The sequence below is a fragment of the Calypte anna genome, chromosome 1 (genome assembly GCF_003957555.1).
Source record: "Calypte anna isolate BGI_N300 chromosome 1, bCalAnn1_v1.p, whole genome shotgun sequence".
Taxonomy (NCBI): Eukaryota; Metazoa; Chordata; class Aves; order Apodiformes; family Trochilidae; genus Calypte; species Calypte anna.
The window spans coordinates 65,035,170-65,057,704 of record NC_044244.1 but is presented as its reverse complement, the minus strand read 5'-3'; the positions used below and the strand labels follow the sequence as shown (position 1 = coordinate 65,057,704).

The 22,535-nt window shown below is 42.9% G+C and overlaps 1 protein-coding gene across 1 annotated transcript in view; it reads left to right on the top strand.

The window, feature by feature from the left end:
- Positions 1–1,735: 1,735 nt before the first annotated feature.
- Positions 1,736–22,535, top strand: part of TRHDE (thyrotropin releasing hormone degrading enzyme) — a 186,745-nt gene continuing 165,945 nt past the window's right edge. The window contains exons 1-2 of the mRNA XM_030462736.1: positions 1,736–2,562; positions 8,034–8,307. Of these exons, the coding sequence (XP_030318596.1) occupies positions 1,736–2,562; positions 8,034–8,307 (1,101 nt within the window). The remainder of the gene's footprint in view (positions 2,563–8,033; positions 8,308–22,535) is intronic.

Sequence of the window (22,535 nt, the reverse complement as noted above, 5' to 3'; positions counted from 1 at the left end):
AACTGTGGTTACTTTGTGAGACATGACAGTGCCATACCCACCTTGTGGGGCATGACACCCTTCAATATGGAAAATAAGGCCCTGATTCTGCAAATTGTTGTGTATGCATTTAACTTGATGTACAGCACATATCCCTGTGGATTCAAGAGGACTGAATACTGTGGATAAACACATCTGTAACTGCTTAGAAGACTGGATCTAAGGAGCCTCAAAAACTGAAATGAATAGCAAATTTTTGAAATATACAAGCAAAATAAGGGGAACATAGATTCATTTAGACGCTCAGATCCCCGATGTATATATTAATTCTGTGTTTTTGCAGTCCCTACATGCAAAAGTTTTTTGGGGGGCAGGGGGTGGGGAGCAGTGGGCAGGGGGAGGAAGGTGGAAGTGGGCTCAGATTCCGTAATTCAGTTTTTCAGCCCGGGGTTCACTTCTGGAACTACTCAAGCCAAATGTTGGTCTATTACCCGAGGCAGCATTTAGCACATCCTCAAATCCTTTCAGCTGAGAAGCGGGGTCCAGCGCAGCCAGGAGGGAAAGCAGGAGGGAGTAGGCTGTCCGGGGACCTCGGAGTAAGGGCAAGGAGGTTTCTTAAAGTCCCAACCAACATTTACGGTGTGCTTTTTCTCGGCGTATTAATCCTATTGATTTAAGTACGAGTATTTATCCTTTTTTTCGTCTCTATCCCCACATCTTCGTGTGCCAGCCTTATTACCCTCCAAACGTGCAGTCGGTGGCTCCTTATTAAGCCTGTGGAAATACGACAGGGTATCGGCGTTCAGTATTTCTGCAGAGAGCACACTTGTATGCGTACAATCCCGGGAAGTCTTGCGGCTCGCAGGGTCCGCAGCCGGGCAGGCTCTCGCCGCCGCCCTAGCGACCTCCCCCGGAGCCGCCGCCTGTGACACACCGGAGAGAGAGAAACCTCCCTCGTACCCGCACCGCCCCCGCCTCCCGCCCCCGCCCGCTCCCTCGGGGCGCCGCCGTCACAGCCGGCAGACGGAGCAGCCGCTGAAGGCGGGGGGCGGGGGGGCTTGCCCGCCTCTCCTCCCTTCCCATCCCTTCCTTTGCCTCTCCCCGGTGCCTATATATAGCCGCCTCTGCCCGAGCCAACCGGGAGAGCGCTCGGTACCTGCAAGAGACAGGAAAGACAAAATAAGAGCGAAGCCGCGAGGAGTGCCTCTCCGGAGCGAGCGAGCGAGCGAGCCCCGCTAGCAGAAGAAGGACGGGCCCGGCGCCGCTGTCCGGTGCACCGCTCCCGGTGCCGCTGCCGCCCCTGGAGGGCCGCCTGACCCGCGCCGGGACGCGCATGGCTCGGGTGCTGCTGGGGCCGGGCTCGGAGCCCGACCCCGTACCCAGCTCGGGACGCGGGCGAAGAACTCCCTAAGGGCGGCGGCAAGACCCAGGGGCCGGGGAAGCAGAGCCCTCCCCCTTGTCACCGAGGTGCGCTCGGCCGCTGGTGCTGAAGTGCTCCGCAGAAGCCGCACAAGTTGCCTCCGCGATCGGACGGCGAGGAGCGCCCGCCACCGGCTCCTGCCCCGACCCCGTCCCGTCCTGTTCCCCCGCCTGCGGGGCTGCCGGCAGCCGGGCTGATGCGACTCTTCGGGAAGTGAGAGGCAGCGTGTCCCCCTCAAAGGGGCCGAGGCCTCCCCCCCGCCTCACAGCCTCCCATGCCTTCGGGGACCCCTCGGGGGGTGGCGGCCCCGGGGGAGGCGGGATCGGCGCTGCCGTGATGGCCCCGGAGGAGAAGCAGAAGAACTGCACGCCCGCCACCCCAATGATGATCGAGGAGGAGGCCGCCCTGCGGAACGGCAGCCGGGGGCTGCCGCCGGGACCCTGGGCCGAGGCGGCGGGGCCGAGACCCCGTACCACGGAGCAACACATCGCCGTGCACAAACGCCTGGTGCTGGGCTTCGCCGTTTCCATCCTGGCGCTGCTGGCAGTGACCATGATCGCCGTGCTTCTTAGCGTCCGCTTCGAGGAGTGCGGCGCCACCGCCGCCGGTTCGCCGCGGACCGGCGGCAACGGGAGTCAATCGGGAGCGGCTCAGCAGCCACCCGGAGAGGGGCAGCGCCCCGACCGGCCCGAAGAAGAAGAGGGGGCGCAGGTTGGGGAGGCGGCGGAGGTAAAGCAGGAGGAGGAAGAAGAGGAGGAGGAGTGGCAGCGCCGGCGGGAGCCACCGCCCTGGGCCCGGCACCGACTGCCGCTGCACCTACGGCCGCTGCACTACAACCTGATGCTCAGCGCCTTTATGGAGAACTTCACCTTCAGTGGGGAGGTGAACGTCCAGCTGGAGGTGCGCAACGCCACCCGGTACATCGTGCTGCACGCCCACCGCATGCATATCGAGGTAGTCCGCGTGGCCGAGGACAAGCTGGCTGGCGGCGTGCAGGTGGCCCGCTCCTTCCTCTACCCCCAGACTCAAGTCTTCGTCGTCGTCCTCAACCGCAGCCTGGAGGTGGAGAGAAGTTACAACCTCAAGATCATCTATAATGGCTTCATCGAGAACGAGCTGCTGGGCTTCTTCCGAAGCTCCTACGTCCTCTACGGCGAGAGAAGGTAGCGGAGGGACCGCGTTCCTCAACTCAACTCGGGTCGAAGTTGGCAGCCCCCGCCCCTCCGCGGCAGCTAGTGCCGAAATTCGGCGGCAAGAGTGGAAGGGAGGACGGGCGGCGCTGGTACCCGCAGGGCCGCGGAGCCGCCAGGCCGGTGAGGCCGCGGGCTCCGCGCCACCCCGCACTGGGGGCTCCGGAGTGCTGGACCCGGCCGGCTGGCGCGGCGGGAAGGATGGGGATAGGGGGCAGTGCGCGGCAGGGCCGCGGGACGCCCGACCGGTCTGTGAGTGCAGGCTAGGCCTCACCTCTGCTTCGCTGGGGGTCTCCACCGCTGTCTGCCCGCTCCCGAAAGCTGGCGCTGGGGAGGCGGAGCTGCCGAGGTTCTTGGCGGCCGCCAGCCCTTCCCCGCTCCGCCCCGCCGGCCGGAGTTGGGGGAGCGGCTAGAGGGTGGTGGGAAGCGGAGGCGGCGGCTGAGGGGGTGCGGGAGCGATGGGGGTGGCGGGCAGGCCGGGTGGGCGGGCGGGCGGAGCAACCTGGATCGGGCCGGGCTGCGGGTCGACTTTGGGCTAGGGCCGGGCTGGGATAATCTGAGGCCAACGGCAGGTGAGCGGAGCGCCCCGCCTGTGGGCGCCGCCTCGGGCGGCTGAGGCTGCGGGCTGTAGCCTGTGGGTGAGGAGATGCTCCCGCCTGCTTGGAAATGGACAGTGGCAATGACTGAACCTCCAAAGGAGGCAGGAATTAAAACATGCTGCCCATTCTGTTCCTCTTGGGACAGTCCCGGACTGAGGATTCCGGGTCTGTTTGACAAACACTTTTTTTTAATAAACACAAGGTTTTCGGCTACTATATGTCCTGGTGTCACAGAGTTTGCCAGGTTACAAATAGCAGCACTTGGGGATTGCGGTGTGTGTGTGTGGTGAAACGTCTCTGCGGTTTTGTTATTTCATTATTTGACAAAAAGGCAACGGGAGGGCATTTCACTTAACGTGAATACATTTACGCCACCTGCTGCAACTGAATTGGCTGCAGATGAACACCAGCGACGGGGCAAAGCTTGACAGTATTCACTGTTCCCTGCAGAACGAGATTCGGCCTTAATTCGTATTTACTGCTGCTACTGTAACCCCTGTAGAGGCCCTTGTTACGATGGGCAGGGTCACAGGGGAGGCCACGTTCAGGCTGTCCCACGTTTCTTTTATTTATTTATTTTTGAAGTAGTTTTCTCTTTTAACCAGACTTTCTTGTAGAAAGATAATAATTGATAGTTCTGGCATGGCCCATCATTTAGAATTAGTTTCTGTTGAAGTTGTTCTCTTACTGCTTTGGTCTGGGAAGAGTTTGTAATTGGAAGAATTAAAAAAAAAAAGTGTACAGAAAGAGAAAGGGTGCTCACTAACTCAAATCAACAGCTCTTGTTTTAAAATGTATTTTTGTTACTATGGTTGCTGGTGATTTGAAACAGCCTGATATTAGAACTGAAAGCAGGATTGAAACTAAGTTTGTGCAATTTGTCACCACAGTGAAATAAATCACAAATTTGGAAAAGCATGGTTGTAGGAAATGATGCAGATAAAATACCTTTTATTTCTGAAGAGTGAGTGAGGTAATGGGGAATTTGTGAAGACTTGTATGGAAATGGACAAATCAGAAGACAAAGAACTGCTGACGACAGGGGGCATAACTCACTTTACAAACCCAAGAAATTATTTAACTGGTTGTTATTCCTGTGTATTTAGACATTGTATAGGAATAATTGAACCATGAAATAGGTGTTGTATTACACCTGTAATTATTATACCTCATTATTATTACATTGTTATACCTCAGTACTGATGCCCCAGTTATGATTAAAAAAAAAAGAAAAAAAAACAGCAGAAAAAGGCCTATTCATGTTCATACTACCTAAAGACATGGAGTGAAAGGCCATGGTAACATGTTTTTCCCAGTACTCTTTGTGTAACTTTTCAAATATAAATTGCTTTGGTTTTAGTGCACTTGAATATAGCCATATTTGGCGAGATCCTTCCCTTGTGTCATGTAGCTTTGTTATATTGAAATCAGTGTCATTTTTTCTTTTCAGCTCTTATATCTCTTTCAGTAAAATGCTGGTTTTGAAATTAATCAGTGTGTGGTTATAGTTTCAGGTGTTTAATAATGGTACTCTTTTTTCCCTTTTCAGCTGTCACAACCTTAAAGACTCACTGTAGTATAAATAATACACACTGAAAATCAGGGTATGCTTTTGCAGTGTAAGGATTTGCATTTTGATTAATAACCCATTTTTAGTGTAACACATAACCATTTGTAGTCCTTAAATATGGATGGCTTCTTATATGACAGACAGGCTTCCCTTATGCTCTGGGAGACTCTGATGTTCCAGAAGGACTGTAGCTTTTTGACATCTTTATATTTGATTAAAATACAGCAACATCATTGGAATAGCAGTTGCTATAAAAAGATCTAAACGTTAATTTTTCACTTTTGTTTTATGTGGAGAATGAATAACTAGCTGTGAGGCTTTACAAATGAACTAATATGCTCACTTTATAATTTTTTTTCTTAAACTTAGTTCATTTTCTGTTGTCTTCATAGGTTAAAGTCATAACCTGAAATGTTGATAGCTGCACAGAAGTATTTTCTCACTGAAATCTTCGGTAATGTAATTGAAATGTCAAGTGCAAGTGGTACACTGCAAACTTACTTTGCATTATGTGCCAGAGTTTAGTGGCAGTAATTAATAGAGATGTAATACAGAGCTACTGTAAAGTACTGTAGGAACATGCATGCATACTTTAAATGAACATAAAACTCTGGCACAAATTAAAAGGAAAGAAAATTCTTACATCACGGAGACAAAACAAATAGACATATTCTTCCATCTTATAGATAGGTTGTTGAGGAAACATGTCTTCCTTTAACAGATGAAGCGGAATTAGAACACCTGCAAATTACTGCTGTGGTATTCTGAGAAGACAGGCTGCGAGACTGTCATTCCCAGAAGCACAACTTTTTATGGTGATGTTTTTGGGAATTGGAGATATAAATGTCAGTACTCACTCAGAGAGGTGTCTGGAGAGATAAATGAAATGCTCAACCTGCTCTTCACTAGAGAAGCTGTGCTTGTTTTTGCCGCCTAACACAGAGAAAAGTAGATTTATGTAACAGTGTTGTTTGTTTTTGAACATGGTTAAGGATTTAGTCTTTTAGAAGCAGTTTTTAAGTTTTTGTTTTGCTTTGTGGGACAATAAACAAATCGATGTTTGATAGTAATGTGTGTGTTACAAATATCACTGTTATGGGTAGTTGATGTATTTTTCGTATGAAATATTGACTGCCCAGTGTTTGCTCAGTTACGTGTATGCAAATATATCTGTCTGTAAAATGCAGTTTACCAGGTTCCATTTGTCCATTTGTCTGTTCACCAATTGAAAATGGCCTAAAACATAACAAATATTAAGAGACTACTGGTAAAATCTCTTGAGAAGTAAAGGGGGGGGGCCAAAAGCCAACTTTACTTATTTAGAGCCTGTCAGAATATATACAGTGTTCACTAAGTATTTGTTTACATATTTGTTTGAGCTCATTAAAATTTTTAATTGCAGAGGAAAGTTCATTATTCTTGCTTTATTAATAACAGGCCAGTACACTTTTCCATGCTCACTTGAAGCTCCTGTTGATGTCTTTAGCTGTTTAGAGTGTGCCTGGAATGCAGAATCGAATTAATTTGAAATACTTTGCATATAAATTAACTTGTTTTTCTTCACCTAATTGGCTGGTTTGGCTTTGTTGCATTAGTGCAGATCCGCTAATAATCTGGAATTTCATTGGATTAACACTGGCACTAACTTTTTACCTTACATTTAGCAACCTTATGCTGAATTATTATTTTAGTAATCCATGTTTTATAATAAGTCAAGAATATGCAGTAAGCTGAACTCCTTCAATAATTGCTAGTCTAATAAGGTCCTTTATTTTAGTCAAAAGACTAAACTTCTGCTTAGGTGGTGAAATTTTTTTTTAAAGTTTTAAAAATTTAGTATGATTGGGAAAGAGGTGATAACTTCACATGAAAATATATATCTAGTTCCATCAGGTCTGGGTGCACTGTAACGAGACTTAAGTGTAATATTCAGGAAAGTAATTTTAAGTTTTTATAAAATAGTGCTCCAAAATATGTATAAAACCCAAGAAGTTTTCTAAGTTAATTAGATATTTTATTTTCCTTATGGGCTACCCATATTTTCCTCCGTCTGCATTAGAGAGTACTGTATTGCAGAATAATGCATATAGTAATAGTAGGTGTCACCGTTTTCATTATATCAAATCTATCCACTCATCCACTTTCCCCAGAGAAATAACAAGTGATTAGTCAACCTCTAAAATTCTGATAAATATTTACCTAGTATCTAAAATTGCATGGTTATTTCCACTGATGGAACATTGGAAAGCAAGGCAGGAATCAATACCACTCAAAAGGCCTGCTTATGTGCTACATTTACAGCTACATAGTTGTTTCTAGTAATCTTCTTGTCCTAATGCTTCCTGAAAATATTCCTATCAAAAGCCATAATTCAACTTTTTAAGTGTAGCTTCTTGTTTCTGCAAATAGATTACTGTACTTGGATTTTTCCCAAATGTGTAGATATGTCTCCCCAGAAGGGTTACTATTCTCTATCTAGACTAAAAATCTCTAGTTCCAAAGAAAACTGTTAAGAGATTTTATATCAAACTAAAGCCTTCCCATTCTACCCAATGCCAGAATAAAAAGTTTTTCCTCCTTCAGAGATCTTTTCATAATTTGACTTACTGGTTTGTTCTCCATGAAAGACACCAGAAAAGCAATGCGTATGTAGAAGAATGGTGAACTGTCCTCCCTACCTTTTTAAGCATTTGCTTGTATCTGTTGTTCTCTCAGAATGTTTTTTTGGACTTGCACAGCCACAGCAGTGCTGTGTGTCTCAGACCTACGTGCAACCATTACTGTAAGTAATCAGTAGTGGAAAACACTGACCCTCTGGAGTGTAGTGTGTGACTGTAAGTTCTCATGTCCAAATAAAGGTAAAGTGCCTTAGGGTGCAGTGCAGTGAACACCTTGTTCACTGTTAAATCATGGTTTGAACTGAGGACTGCGCTTACTTGTTTTGCATTGTATAACCAATATAGGCTCACTTTTATACTGATGAGCAAAACCGCTAGGACCTGAAGTTTGATACAAGGTGAGGGATTATTTATTTAATGTCAATGTGGTGTTTGCACATTTGTAGAAAAATTATATAGACCATTACTTTTTATCAATTGCACTGCAGTACAGGGAGTTAGAACAAGCTAAAGCAGTGTTCAGACACTCCGTTTTGTACAGTTTGTTTCCCCTCTCCCCTTAAGTTGCGGTAGTCAATCAATATCTTTGATTCATCCATGATCAAGTGCAGTGCACAGTTAATAATCACTGATTTTTTTTGTTTGCTTTTTTCCCAGGTTTCTTGGGGTTACGCAGTTTTCTCCTACCCATGCCAGAAAAGCTTTTCCTTGCTTTGATGAGCCCATCTACAAGGCCACTTTCAAAATCAGCATCAAGCATCAAGCAACATACTTATCTTTATCCAACATGCCAGTTGAAACTTCTGTGTTTGAAGAAGATGGATGGGTTACAGATCACTTTTCGCAGACTCCTCTCATGTCCACATATTACCTAGCTTGGGCAGTGTGCAATTTTACGTACCGGGAAACTGTCACCAAGAGTGGAGTAGTAGTAAGTATTTTAATGTTGTATATAATTTTGAAAACCCTCGCTTTTTGTAAAGGATGATAACATTAAGTACTCAAAGTGTTTCCTTGAACAGTATTCTTAAAATTTGCTAGTTTATTTAATGATAGCCTGTACTGTTCAGGACCTTTTTTGAGATTTGACCAACATTTTTTGTTTGTCTGATGCTTCTTGTAAGTGCTTAGCTTAATAGGTGTGGCTGTCTGATGTAAATTTTAAGCTTTTAAACATGCTGTTTCACTTACTTGGATTTTTTGGGGGAAGTTTTCTCTTGTTTTTCCTGTAGCCTATTTGATACCATTTTTAATGGGACTATTTATTTAAAAAAATTAGTGATACTGGCAAGGTTTTCAGTCATCATATTTCAGTACTGACATATCTCTTGGTGTGCTATGTGCTACCTCAAGAGGCTGAAAATCTCTGTCTCTGATCTCTTGCTCAAGAGCAGGACTTTACAACCTACCAGCTCCCTGTGGAGCTCCAGGTTGATGGAAGTACTAACTTTCTAGAGCTGTTGTTTCCAAATATGGCACAGTTCCAGGAGTCAAGCCATGAAAAAAAAGAGAAGAAATCCTTTATTCATGTCAGTTTTGTTTTTATTTACAAATATCAAGCTCAGAACTGTGTAACAAGCCAAAACATATATGAGAAATGCTCTCAGCATTAATACAATATTTCATGGCACTGTCATCTTGATTTTTCGGGTGACCATACAGAGAAACCCTGCCTTCTTAGTTAGTGAGAATGACAAAATAGCTAGTTAGGGAAACAGAGGACTAGGTGGCAATTTAAGCTATGTGCCTGAGCAAAGGGGGTGTTTTACTTCTGCAAATGGTCTATGACTTTGTGCTGTAGCTTGGGGGCATAAGGAAGGTTCCCTTCCTACAGGTTACCTTCCATGGCTGATCAGGTCAGGAAGCTTCTCCATAGCCTCTTATAGCTTGACTAAACATTGGGCTGTCGCAGAGGGAGCTTATCCCACCTTCTCTGAGCCAAAAATATTCTCTGCTTTCCTGTGTCAGCCTTTAGCTCTGTAGAGTCCTATGATCTGGCTAAAAAGTGACCAGAAAAAATAAATGAAAATGTGGTAATTTTTCAACCCTAGTACAGACTCAAGACTATGATGATGAATGAGGAACCCAGGACAGCCCTCTGCATTGGCATCCCTCACGTAGACCATCCTGAAATGGTCGGGAAATAAGTATTGTTTTTGTCACTGAAACAGCTAGGTAGGACACTGGGCACCTTTCACTCCTTTACAAGCATTTCATATCATGTCCAGAAGACTATGACACTGCCCTCTGGCTGAACAGAAGGAGAGGAGGAAACATGCCTAGAAAACCTTTGGGTTTTTCAGGTTGTGGGTAGTTTGTTTGTTTACTTGCTTGTTTTCAGCTAAGTTATTGCTCTATTCAGTGAGTTAATTCAGAAAAGGATCTCTCAAGTGCCAAGGTAAAGAAGTAAGGAGGGATAAGTGGATGCCTGGTTCTTACTATTGCTACCAACAAATGAATTATATTTACAAGAGGGATTGCTCTTCCGATGAGGAATTAGTTGCCTCTCTCTATTATGACAGTCATAGAATCATACGGAAGGGACCTTAAAGATCATCTAGTTCCAGCTCCCTGACATGGGCAGGGACACTTCCCACTAGATCCTCTGGAAAACCTGTTCCAGTGTCTTCCCCTCCTCACAGCAAAAAAAAAATATTCTTCCAAATACTTGATCTAAATCTACCCTCTTTCAGTTTAGAACAATTTTCCCTTGTCCTATCACTACACTCACTGATAAACAGGAGTGCTCAATGGCATAGTAGAACAGGGTGAGATATATCAGGCCACGTCTTACTCCCTATCAACTAGTACTGAAACAGACCTCTGTCCAGGTAAGAGTTGATACTTTTTATTGTAATGTACTCTTAACTGCTGAAGGATTTAATCTTAACCTAAGAATAGCTTGATATTTTTCAGCTTTAGAAAATGCTGGGTATGTGAGGTTCTCCTTTAATAAAATAGATGTTTGTGGTATTTAATCTAATAGGTAGGTCTTGTATTCCTTGTGCTCTAATACAGTGTAATGCTTGCAAGTTTTTCCTACATCATAGAACCCTGTTATCTCACTTTGAAATGTTCAAGACTCATCTGAGAAACAGCTGCAAGCAGTCCATCTTTAAACAACAGTGTAAGCAAATGCATGAAAAATGGAGGGTGGACCTTAGGACCATCAATCTGAAAGTTAAAACCTACTTCTCTATCTCATCTTCTTGTGTTATTCAGAGCTCATATCCTGCAGGCTTTTGCTGGCTGAATATATTTGATACCCTGAAGACTGAGGCACACTCATGGCTTACAGACAATAATTCACAGCTTCTCACTGTTCTCATATTTAGCAAAATGGTTCTGAAGGCTTTAGCTGTAACAGGAATCCAGAGAGAACATCCAAATATTAATTTGTTAGGAGTTTGTGGTTATTAGGACCTGATAGTTATGCTTGAGTCTGTGGTTCAGTATATGTAGAACATACATGTATGTATACTCCATTGTCTTGGTAGAACTGTTGTACAGAACTTTGCCAATAGTTTTGCAAAATGATGGATAATCTTTGTAAAGATGTGAAGATGAAAAACCTATATAGGTTGTGATAGTCTCTTATATAATTGTTTGGTTAGTCTAGACTTTTACCTCTTGTTTTTTGTAGTACCCCCATCACATAGGTTATGTTAATTTACACCGAGTTATTGAGTATATTTTGCTATTTTTCAGTCCATTTGTGATCTGATAATTTTTCATTTTTGTTCAATTTTGTTGAAAGAGTATCTTTTAAGATATGAACTTATGGTAAATGCTTTAAAGCTGTGTTCATTCAGATGAATTGCTGAGGTAATCCATCTTTTTGAGTCTTTTGTATTGAAATACCATGAGTTCATGCACACCACTGGGTGAATATGAAATTACATAAAACATGGCTTATGCAATTCTAAGCCTTTTGTTTTCCTTCGAATCCTTTTTCACTGCTCCCATATCCATGACCATGAGCATAAATATTTGATAAAAGTATTTGCTCCTGAAAATGAATGTTCAGGGAAATTAACCAAACGCCTATATTGAAGCATATTGATGGGCAGTTTCTTGCTTCAGCGAATGCAATGTATACTGTAATTTTTAGACATACAGCAAATATCTAAAACATTAGAGATTGCATACACATTTACTTCTGTTTTGCACTTCTTGAACCTGATTATGGTTCACAAAGCATTTGGGTGGAGGCAGGCGAAAGGAACGGGGAACTGTCCTTTTGGATTTTGACAGCATGCTAGTGATTAAAGTCTCACTTCTCTTCCAGCTGACTAGATTTAGTAAACTGCTATGGTCAAGGGTAGATAAATTTCTCGAGGAATAAAAGAAACCATGAAATTAAAAGCAGGTTTGTTCTCAAAACTGGCTAAGTCCAGCTGTTCAGTTTTTTCCACATTCTTTATCAGTAATTCTTAAAGCCAAAATACTGCTGGCTGGACTATAAAGTCTGCCATATAATCTGTGGTTTTTTTCACCATTCTCTTTATCTGTCCTTTCAATCTGTGAGGCCTTTTCCTGCTATTGCTACTTTATTTTTCCCCTGTGAGAATTTAGTGTTACTCCATGTTTAACTGTACTTCTATTTGCCAAACCCTCTGTTTCTCATTGTTTCTTTGTCAGACAGACATGGAAACTCAGTACATTGGGTATGTCTTCCCACTGAGACTGTCTTCCCTATGAAACCACAGGTTATTTTAAGTCCCTTTTTCATAGAATCAGAATTGCTCAGGCTGGAAAAGACCTTCAAGATCATTCAGTACAGCCTTGTCCTAACCCTACTAATGCTATTCCTGATGACCCACCACTAAACCATGTCCCCAGGCACCACATCCAGGCAATTTTTAAACACATTCAGGGATGGAAACTCAACCACCTCCCTGGGGAGCCTGTTCCAGTGCTTAACAACTCTTTCTGTAAAGAAGTTTCTCCCGATATCCAACCTAAATCTATCCTGATGCAACTTGAAGCCTATTCCCCTTGTCCTGTCATCTTTTTTCAGTTAATTCTTTTTACTTTCAGTTAGTAGGAGGAGTGAGTACTCAGGGCGAAAGCAGGACATATCAGTGGAGATGTTTCAAGGAGATTAATCTACCTTTCTTCTCTTTTGCTGTGGGTGGAGTGTGGTGATAAGTATATGGCAGCTTTAACATGTTTTGCTCTTGTCAGGAGAAGTATCTGCTAAGAAAAAAAAAGAGAAAAAAAGGAGAAAAAAAAAAAAGGAAAGTGCATGGAAGGGAATGGAGTCAGATGGAATTGTGGGTGCAGGGGTTAGAAGAACAAGCGCAGGCAGTGGCAGAGCAGATGGGAGTGAGCAGCAGTGAAATGAAGTGGCTATCTGGGTGATGAGTGGGAGGAGGAATGCTGATGGAAGGCAGTGCTGGAGAAGAATCTTGTGTGGTTTCAGTTTTGCAACTTTCCTATTCCAAAATTACTGCAGTGTGTGTTGCAGGATTGTTGTCAGCGTGTGGGCCTGACCACCGTGTGGTCAGCTGCTCAGGGCAGGACTTCCACTGGCTGTCTGCAACCAAGAGTGTTACATTTTGAAGAGAACTCTACAGCTGAATATGTCTTGGTTTTAGTTATAGTAAATGTTACTGTAGAGTCATCAGTGCCAAGTAATTTGCTGTGATACAAAGGAAGTTCTTGGGGCTAAGAAAGATCTTATCAAAAGAGTCATACCACAATAAGGCCAACCTTTATTGCACTGCTGTTTTTTTGTTATTACTTCGTCTAAGGTGTAATTAGAGATGACAAGCTCCTTGTTAGTAAAGACCTTAATTCAGTACTTTACAGTTTTATCCTGGTCAATGAGAAGGTGCTGTAATAATCTGGCTCAAGGAAAATAAGATAACTGTTTCCAGACTGCTCTCCATCTTGCAGAGAGCCTGCATAAACATCCCTGGTGTTTATGGGATTCAGAGTAATGAATTCTCTTGTCTTTGAAACCCTCACTCTGTTTGGTTCAGCATTACACAAAAAGATATAGATAGGTCTCAGAAGTGGGATTCGTGCTGTTCTAGTTACTTGATTCTGCATAAGTGAAAATACTTTCTCCAGGAGGGCTAGTGCACTGAGGGACATAAGCAGACTTAGGTCAGGAGTCATGCTGCATGTGTAGCAGCTCGTGTTAGTTATGGTCCAGCATCATGGATATGTGGTTTTATACCTGTCTTTAAGACAAGATGACTGGAGGTAGTGTAGTGCTTCTAGCAATCTGTGAGATGCTGAGGGCTGGAAGTTCCCTCACCTGCAGTGTGGTGATCAGTCTGATGAGACTTCAGAGCTGACATTCATTAATAGTCTGAAAAAAAGAAATAAGGTTGAACAACTATTCAGAATAGTTTTTCCCCAGTAGGTTCTGTTAGTTGCTTAAGAAAAAAAATCTGTCTAAAATAGAACTGTACTTACCGTGCAGTTCAGCCTATTGTTTTTGGAAAACTATTCGGTATTTGAAAAATGTATTAATATTATTATGTAATAATAATAATAATGACCTCAAGACAAGGCATTTTCTGCCAGTTAATGACTACCTGCATTAAAGGCCTGAGGCTCTGCCTTAGGCCCTCTCTTCAGCTACTGGTTATTAACTGTCAGCAAAGTCTCTCCATCAGTTGTTACTTATTAATCAATATTGAAGCAATTATACAGCAGATAATTCTCTGTGGGTGAGCAGATTCGTTTCAGTAGAATGATTTAGCTATGAAAAGTAGAATTTGTCCTCAATTAAAATTTTCTTCCTCTGCAACCTGAGTTTAGTCCAGCCCCAGAGTTGAGCTCTACTTTCTAAGCCCACTTACACCTGAAAAGTAACTTTTGTTACCCCATCACTATCCACTGGGAGGCCACACTTGTATCTGATAAACAGCAGCTAATGTGTGAAGCACCTAGCTTATTTCTGAAGTGAACAGTTAAAATACATTTTGCAAAGAATGTGATGGGATGTATTCAGTTATATTGAGCTAAAGGAATCCACATGTATACGAATGGGTGTTTTTTGTACTTTCTTCTGCTTGTATGAAATTTTCTCTGTAGTAACAAAAGAAAGGCTGGTTGTGCCTTTACCCAGTTCAGTGGTTACTGCTGTGAATTATTTTTGTGAAGTGGGAAACTGCAATATAATACATTAGTAACCTAAAGAAATCGTAGCTTTTTAAGATTCACTTCATCCCTGTTTATTTACCCATTCTGTTTGAAGTTTGTATATTGAAAATGACTTTTAGTTTATTAATTTTTAAATACTATAGCTACCAAATGTGCTACATACCAACAAAAACTTACAGCATCATCACCATCCATACTAAACTAAATATGCCAGGGAACATGTTAAAAACATAAATTTCCAACTTGTAATCCATTGTTATTGATTTCTGTTTGAATTTGCAAATTGAATGCACTAGGAAAACACTGTACATGTATTGTGCTTACTCCTTTAAAAAAATGTTCTTTGTCAGCACTTGTAGTACATGTAGTATTTAAATGTGGTATTTGTTTTATTAACATAGACTCTCAGCTGCACTCTACAAATAATATTACTGAGTGGAAAAACTAGAGTTTGGGAACAATGTTTTGGTTTGGTTTTAACCAGGAATAGCATCTGTAAGTAGTCTATGTAGTAGTAATGAGACTTTGTTGAAAAATCATAAATTCTTAATTTATGACTAATGGCTTATGGATTGCTTGCAGTAACAGGGAGCAGAGTCAGAGGCAACATCTGTCATTGCTGTTCTGACAAGCATCAGACCAGGGTCTCAATTGCCATTCCATACCTTCAAGGCATTGCTTCATTCTGGCTAATGAAGAGAAAGGAAAGTCTGGGAGTCATGGTACTTTCTTCACCTTCCCTGACATTTGCAGAAAGAGAGTAGCATGAAGTTGCTCCAATTTCTCCCATTTCCCACATTACAAGGAGGGGAAGGAGACTCTACTTGCTTTTATGTACCATAATGAGCATATGCTTAATAGTACATCGTGTGACAATGCAACTCATAGTCAAGGCTTGAACTGTTCTCTGCTTTCTGTACTGCATTTTCTTGTCTCCTTATGCCTCATGTTCTGCTGTCATGTTTGACTTCATTAACTTCATTTGTTAAGGTCTCTGTCCTACACATCAACATGAATTCTGCTTTCTGACATCCAAGGAAGAAGCAAGAGTCTATTAACATCTTTCTGTAAGAGCCATGCTTTTGCTATAAAAGCAGAAATGAAGTGCTAAATAATCTGCACGAGGCATCTCACCCCAGGACAACATAGAGGTGAACACATTCCTTCACCAACTTGAACATCTGTCAGTCAAACCAGTGTTACTCTGGTATACCTACCATAGTAACTGCACTCTGTGCATTGAAAATGGATTACTGAGGCAAGTGGCTTAGTTGATATCTAGTTGAGTGACAGAGTATTTGTGAGGGAGGAGAGTGATGTGTACTTTATTTATAGATCAGCCTTGCCTCTAGTGTTAGGTAAGTTTTCGCCAAGCCTCTCGCTATCATCTATCAACAGTCCTGGCTCACTGGGGACATCCCAGATGATTGGAAGTTGGCGAATGTCACGCCAATCCACAAAAAGGGCCGGAAAGAGGACCCAGGAAACTACAGGCCCGTCAGCCTGACCTCAGTGCCTGGCAGGGTCATGGAACAGATCATCCTCGGTGCAATCACACAGCACCTGCAGGATGGGCAAGGGATCAGACCCAGCCAGCACGGTTTTAGGAAGGGCAGGTCATGCCTGACCAACCTGATCTCCTTTTATGATCAGGTGACCCGACTGGTGGATGAGGGGAAGGCTGTGGATGTGGTCTACCTAGACTTCAGCAAGGCCTTTGACACCGTCTCCCACAGCATCCTCCTGAAAAAACTGTCAGCCCGCAGCTTGGACAGGAGCACCCTGTGCTGGGTTAGGAACTGGCTGGAGGGCCGGGCCCAGAGAGTGGTGCTGAACGGGGCTGCATCCAGTTGGCGGCCGGTCACTAGTGGTGTCCCCCAGGGATCAGTGTTGGGCCCAGTTCTGTTCAACATCTTCATTGATGATTTAGATGAGGGGATTGAGTCCATCATCAGCAAATTCGCAGACGACACTAAGCTGGGGGGGAGTGTTGATCAACTAGAAGGCAGGAGGGCTCTGCAGAGGGACCTGGACAGACTGGAGAGTTGGGCTGATTCCAACGGGATGAGGTTTAACACGGCCAAGTGCCGGGTCCTGCACTTTGGCCACAACAACCCCATGCAGCGCTACAGGCTGGGGACAGAGTGGCTGGAGAGCAGCCAGGCAGAAAAGGACCTGGGAGTCTGGATCGACAAGAAGCTGAACATGAGCCAGCAGTGTGCCCAGGTGGCCAAGAAAGCCAATGGCATCCTGGCCTGTATCCGGAACAGCATTGCCAGCAGGTCCAAGGAAGTGATTCTGCCCCTGTACTCAGCCCTCGTGAGGCCACACCTGGAGTACTGTGTCCAGTTCTGGGCCCCCCAGTTCAGGAAGGATATCGAGGTCCTGGAGCAGGTCCAAAGGAGGGCAACCAGGCTGGTGAAGGGACTCGAGCATAGACCCTACGAGGAGAGGCTGAGAGAACTGGGGTTGTTCAGCCTAAAGAAGAGGCGGCTCAGGGGAGACCTCATCGCTCTCTACAACTACCTGAAAGGAGGGTGTAGCCAGGTGGGGGTTGGGCTCTTTTACCAAACAACTTTCAACAAGACAAGAGGGCATGGACTTAAGTTGTGCCAGGGGAAGTTTAGGTTAGATATTAGAAAGAATTTCTTTACGGAAAGAGTGATCCGTCATTGGAATGGGCTGCCCACTGAAGTGGTGGATTCTCCGTCCCTGGAAATATTTAAAAAAAGACTGGATGTGGCACTCAGTGCCATGGTCTAGCAACCGCAACGGTGGTTCAAGGGTTGGACTCGATGATCTCTGAGGTCCCTTCCAACCCAGCCAATTCTATGATTCTATTATTCTATGATTAAGTTTTAATCATATTTTTCATACAGAAGCAGTGATGAGAAAGTAGCCACTCATTTCAGAAATTTTAACAGTTGCCAGTCATCCTCCTCCTTTTCTGACAGTCTAGTGTCTGTAACATTCAACTTTCAGGCTTGCCTTTAATTTTTTGTGTTTCAAAACCTGCACAAATGCCATCTTACTTTTTTTCCTTTGTCCTAGTATTTTTTGCTGCCTGGAATACAGGAAAAACAATATGGTTTGTGGTGTTCCCCCCACTTGTACTAGTAGAGGACCCAATGAGTTTGTTTTTTTTTATGAAGCTGTCTGTTGGGTTAACAAGACTCATTCTTCAAGTGGGGTGCTTTCACATTTCAGATAGCTCTTCTGCAGAGTTATATCAGATGCCAGAATGGCTGAGCTTCATAGATTAAACACCCTTTTCCAACGTCCAGCCTGGAACACACTGGCTTTTTATACATCCTTCCCTGCTGCTCTCCACACATGTCATTTGCACATGGCAAACTCTGGAGAGCTGTGGCAATAGCCAGGTTGTCTTTTGACTGCCTTGCAGATGGTAGTCTCGTTTTTGAGTTTATTCTTTCTCATAGCAGCTGCTACATCTGCCAGTTACTTGAGCCCTGCATGTGCCCTAACTTCTGGGAACCCTCTCATGCAGTGGGGTTGGGATAGGTGGCAGAGAACCAGCCATGCTGGCCTTTTCACTGAATGGTACCTGTAGGAGATGCTCCACTGCTCCTGCTTGGCAGCTTTCTGGTGGCTCTATGCTGCTGAGACAGCAAGAGTAGCCAGAGATGAATCAGGGGGCCTGTTATCTTTTTGTTTGGAACAACATAATTTGAAAGCAGATGAAGGGTAAATGACCTAAAGTATATTTTAAAAAGTACCCCACAGTGAATTTTCTTGAAAAATATTTAGTGAGGTGTTTTGTTTCATGGCATGCAGTGGAATTGTGTGACAGAATGAAAAGACTAATACTTTATTTATTTGAAATTACTACCATGGGGAAGGGGCTAAAAAGCAAAAGGTGATTGTTCACATTTACTGGGGGCACCCACACTGTCTTCCCTTTCACCCTTCTTTTCCTGAGGGCAGTGGAGAGTTTTATAGTCCCAGCAGTTGAAACCTCAATTACAGTTGAGTATCCTCAGGACAGCAAAACACAAAGTTAATAAATTAACTAATAAAAAGGAAGGGAATTAAAGGTGGAAGAGGAAGAAGGGAAGTGGATTCTTATCTATTAATTTCAAAGACAGAAGTATACCTACTGAATCATTCACATATCACATATGTGTTTCTTGTTCTCCTGTCCTCTGGCTAATTAAATCACAGCCCATGGGTGAACAACAGTACATCATGCTGTGTTTCATTGTACTGAAAAGTGTTCATATATGTTTAAAATTTGATAATGTTGTTTTGGAGTAATTTCATTGTTATCCCTTAAATGCCATGGGTAAAAAGGGAGACTGATATCATACCTGGTGGGAAAGTTCGATAGTTTCATATTTCAGTTCACAGCACTTTTACTAGATCACCTTTCTGTGATAAGCATGAGCAAAGGCACTAGTAGCATTCTGCCCTTATTTAAAGCCTCCTATCATCTCATGCTCAAGCTGTATTAATGCAAATATTTGTCCATCTATTTGCACAGAGTATGCATCCATGATGCATATGAATTGTATGTTTGCCTTTTTGCTTGAATTTAAAAGCTCTTGCTATTCTAGTTCCTGTTGGAAATGCAATGCATATTAATTCTTTATTCCTTTTGCTTCATTTGAAGGGGTGCATAGCAGGGGTTTCTTCTGGAACATAGGATCTTTCTCAGTTTGAGGTTTAGTTATGATTCCCTGTGGAGTTGTGGTTCTTAGTATGCTTTATTGTGATCTACTGTTCTGTCCATGACATAGGGAGTGGTATTTCCTTTTTGTATTTGGTTTGTTGTGCTATTTTTCTTGGAGCTGTTTTGCCTTTGTTCTTGAGCCTAACTCATTTGGTTTGAACTGGAAATTTAGGCAGTAGAAGTAGTTCTAAAATTAAATTGCAGTCGCTCATGTACCCTGATGATCACTTTGAAAAAAAAACTTCAATATGCAGAGGACTAAGAAATAGAGTAGACCTTATTAAGTGTTCTACTTAAAAATATTACATCTGTTGTAGACGGGGATAGCAACAAGGGTATTGAAGTTAATAGGCCACAAGATAGTAGAAAGATGACTTTACTGGGAGCATGACATCTTGGCGTAGGAGAAGGAAGTTTGAAACTTTTCCTTCTGTCTATTGCTTGGCTTATGCTGGTCCATAGAGGACTGGCCATTTAGAGTTGCCATGGGAAGTATTGTATACATTGTCTACCAAATCAAGTTAGATTAGCTTTTGCCCACAGGAAACATGAGTCATGCAGAGGAGATACACTGGTAGCTTAGAGTTAAGAATCTAGTGCAACTCTTTTCAAAATATTAATGTGGAAAGCATGAAGATGCTCAAGGAAGTCAAAGGAGAAGAAAGCTTGGGACTCATGGCTATGAAACAGCTTTAAAATGCCTAGCTAGCTTGTGTGAGAGCTGCTTAAGCAGCAGAAAAAGCCCTATGAAAGTGTAATTTAGGTATGGAAATGAAGATTTGTAATTTTCATGGTTACAATAGGGTATATTATGACATTTGTCTTTACTGCAAAATGCTTTGGTGAATCACACATGACTAGGAATGATTATACTACCATGAAGTATTATGAGGATAAAAAGAATCAGTGAATCATGTGCAGCTGGTAGTGTAAAGTTGCCTGGTTTCGTAGTTCTGTTATTCAGGGGTTGGCAGCTAGGAAGTGCTAGGAAGTACCGAGTACTGTTTTATACATACATATGTGCTTTAGTAGCATTCAAATATTTAGATACGTGTAATTATCTATTAAATATATAGTCTATTCCCTAATTGAACTCACTAGTACAATACCTTGCATACCTTCATGAGCAAGTCCAGAAAAGAGCAAATTGTTTCCCCTGTAGAATCTGTCTGGTGAAAGATGCTACCTCTCAGATGCAGAGATTTACTTATACTGAGGTGTTTTCATTGAGCTGAGCTACTGTAACAGTTATGATAAACACTGGAAGTACTTTTCCATATTTATTGAGCTCTGTCAGCTGAACTTGGACAGTCTCCCCGCTACCTACCACCTCTGAACCACAGATTTTCATACCCTCTTCTTTTTCTTCACTGGCTACTTTGTGGCATCCAGTCACTTCAGACTCCATGTCTTTTACGTCCAAGGACTTCAGTATTTTTCTTTCAGCAGAACAAGTTAAAATAAAGTTGCTGACCTTTAAATAAAGTTGCAACTTAGTGTGATATGTAACACCATGTAGCTGAGAGCTGCTACTGACCTCCTTCCTCGCCTGCGCACTTCTGCTCTATCATTTCTGTCTGAGCCAGTGATCTGATGCTGAACAGTGAGACTGTTCAATAATCTAAATGGAAACTAAAGAAAAATTTAATAACCTTTTGACATAACCATCTCACCCAGTGTGTGGGTAGACCATGGATCTAATCGGGGAGGAGGAGGAGGAATCGTGTGACTGTCCTTTCTAGTAATACACCATCATAGCTGGGGAGTAAGAACAATATAAAATTGTCTGTGAAACTATTTTTCCACTATGACTTGTAGAGGTGGCACTCTTTGACATCCAAGATGTTCTTATTACTCGGATGATGAAGTTAATGCCAGATGCTTGGCATGTGTGAATTACAAGTGAGACTCCTGAGTGGGGTGAGATGTTCTTACTGTTTCTTTAACCCTGTCTCACATTTCTACCTAATCATTAAGAACCTGTTAGCAGTTATTTTCTGGAGTCTAGTTGTGTTGGTTCACTATAGCTGGTGGAGAAAAAGTCCTGTATTATCCACTAGGAAGAAGTACTGTGCAAGGGACCCACAGCCAGAGCTGGCCTTCAAGGCCTGTGTTAGATTAGACTGATATAAATATATGTTCCCCCCATTCCCCAGCATTTTCAGACCACCCCCCCCCTCCCCATACTTATTGTAAGAACTGCTACAGAAGAAAATATTTTACCACATTTTATGTGGAATTTAGTTTATCAGTGACTCAGATCTGGAATTATACATGTGTGACTAGTTTGATGGCATCCAACAAACCCGCTCTTTGTAAATGTACATTATCCATAATGGAAGCTGTAGTACTTCGCTGTGCATGACAATTGGAAGCAACCAGAACTCTATTTTACTTACACATCTGGTTTTCTTGATGCATTCATGCCATATTTTCATGAGCTTCCCTTTTCTTTTGCTGTGATGATCAGTGCTGGTTGTTCTTCATTTGCTTCTTGTATACTAGTCTTTTTTGGAACTCAAAAGTAATTAATATCTTCTATGGGATTTACTCTTCTTATTCATCACCTTTCTCTATGCATTTTAAGTTCTACAGTGTCTGTTTTGAAATACTGAGCAAAGGAGAGGGTGGTGCCACAATTAGCTGCAGTGCTCAAAGTTTATATGCTTGAGTTTGTTCTGTGGCATAGCAATGTTTTGGTTTTTATTCTTCCCTTAATCAGTTGTAACATTGTGTTTCCTTATTGAATATCTGCTGAGTGCTGAGCGATGTCTTCAGAGGTCTATCTCTGGAAGAATTGTCCTCTGAGCTATAGCTAATTTAGACACTATTACTATATATATGTATAATTAAGGTTATTTTTTCCTGTTTCTGTTTCTTTGCACTTACCAATGTTGACTTTTATCTGCCATTTTACCAACCAGCCACTTGGTATAATGACATTCACCTGCTGCAATTTGTACATGACTATTCTGGATAATTCTGCACAGACTGCACACTTTTCTGCATATGTGTCCTCATCAGTTCTGGACACATCTTTCCTTGTCTCTCCTGGTCAGATGCATATTCTGTTTTGTCGCAGGAAAGTTTGATGGAACCTTTCATTAAAGTCTTGCTGAAAAGGATTCTGACATTGTAATAATATACTTGCCTAAACAGGTGAGTAGAGAATATAAAGTTATTGCTAGAAATCATAAGCAATTATGGTTCAAGTCACTGCTGTGTGGGAGGTCTAGGAACATTATCACTTTCAATAGCTATGCTGAAGGTGACAAACATCTTCAACACTGAGTGTATTTTAGTCAGTGCCAGATGACCTGATGGAGGTGTATCTGTTCTGGAATATT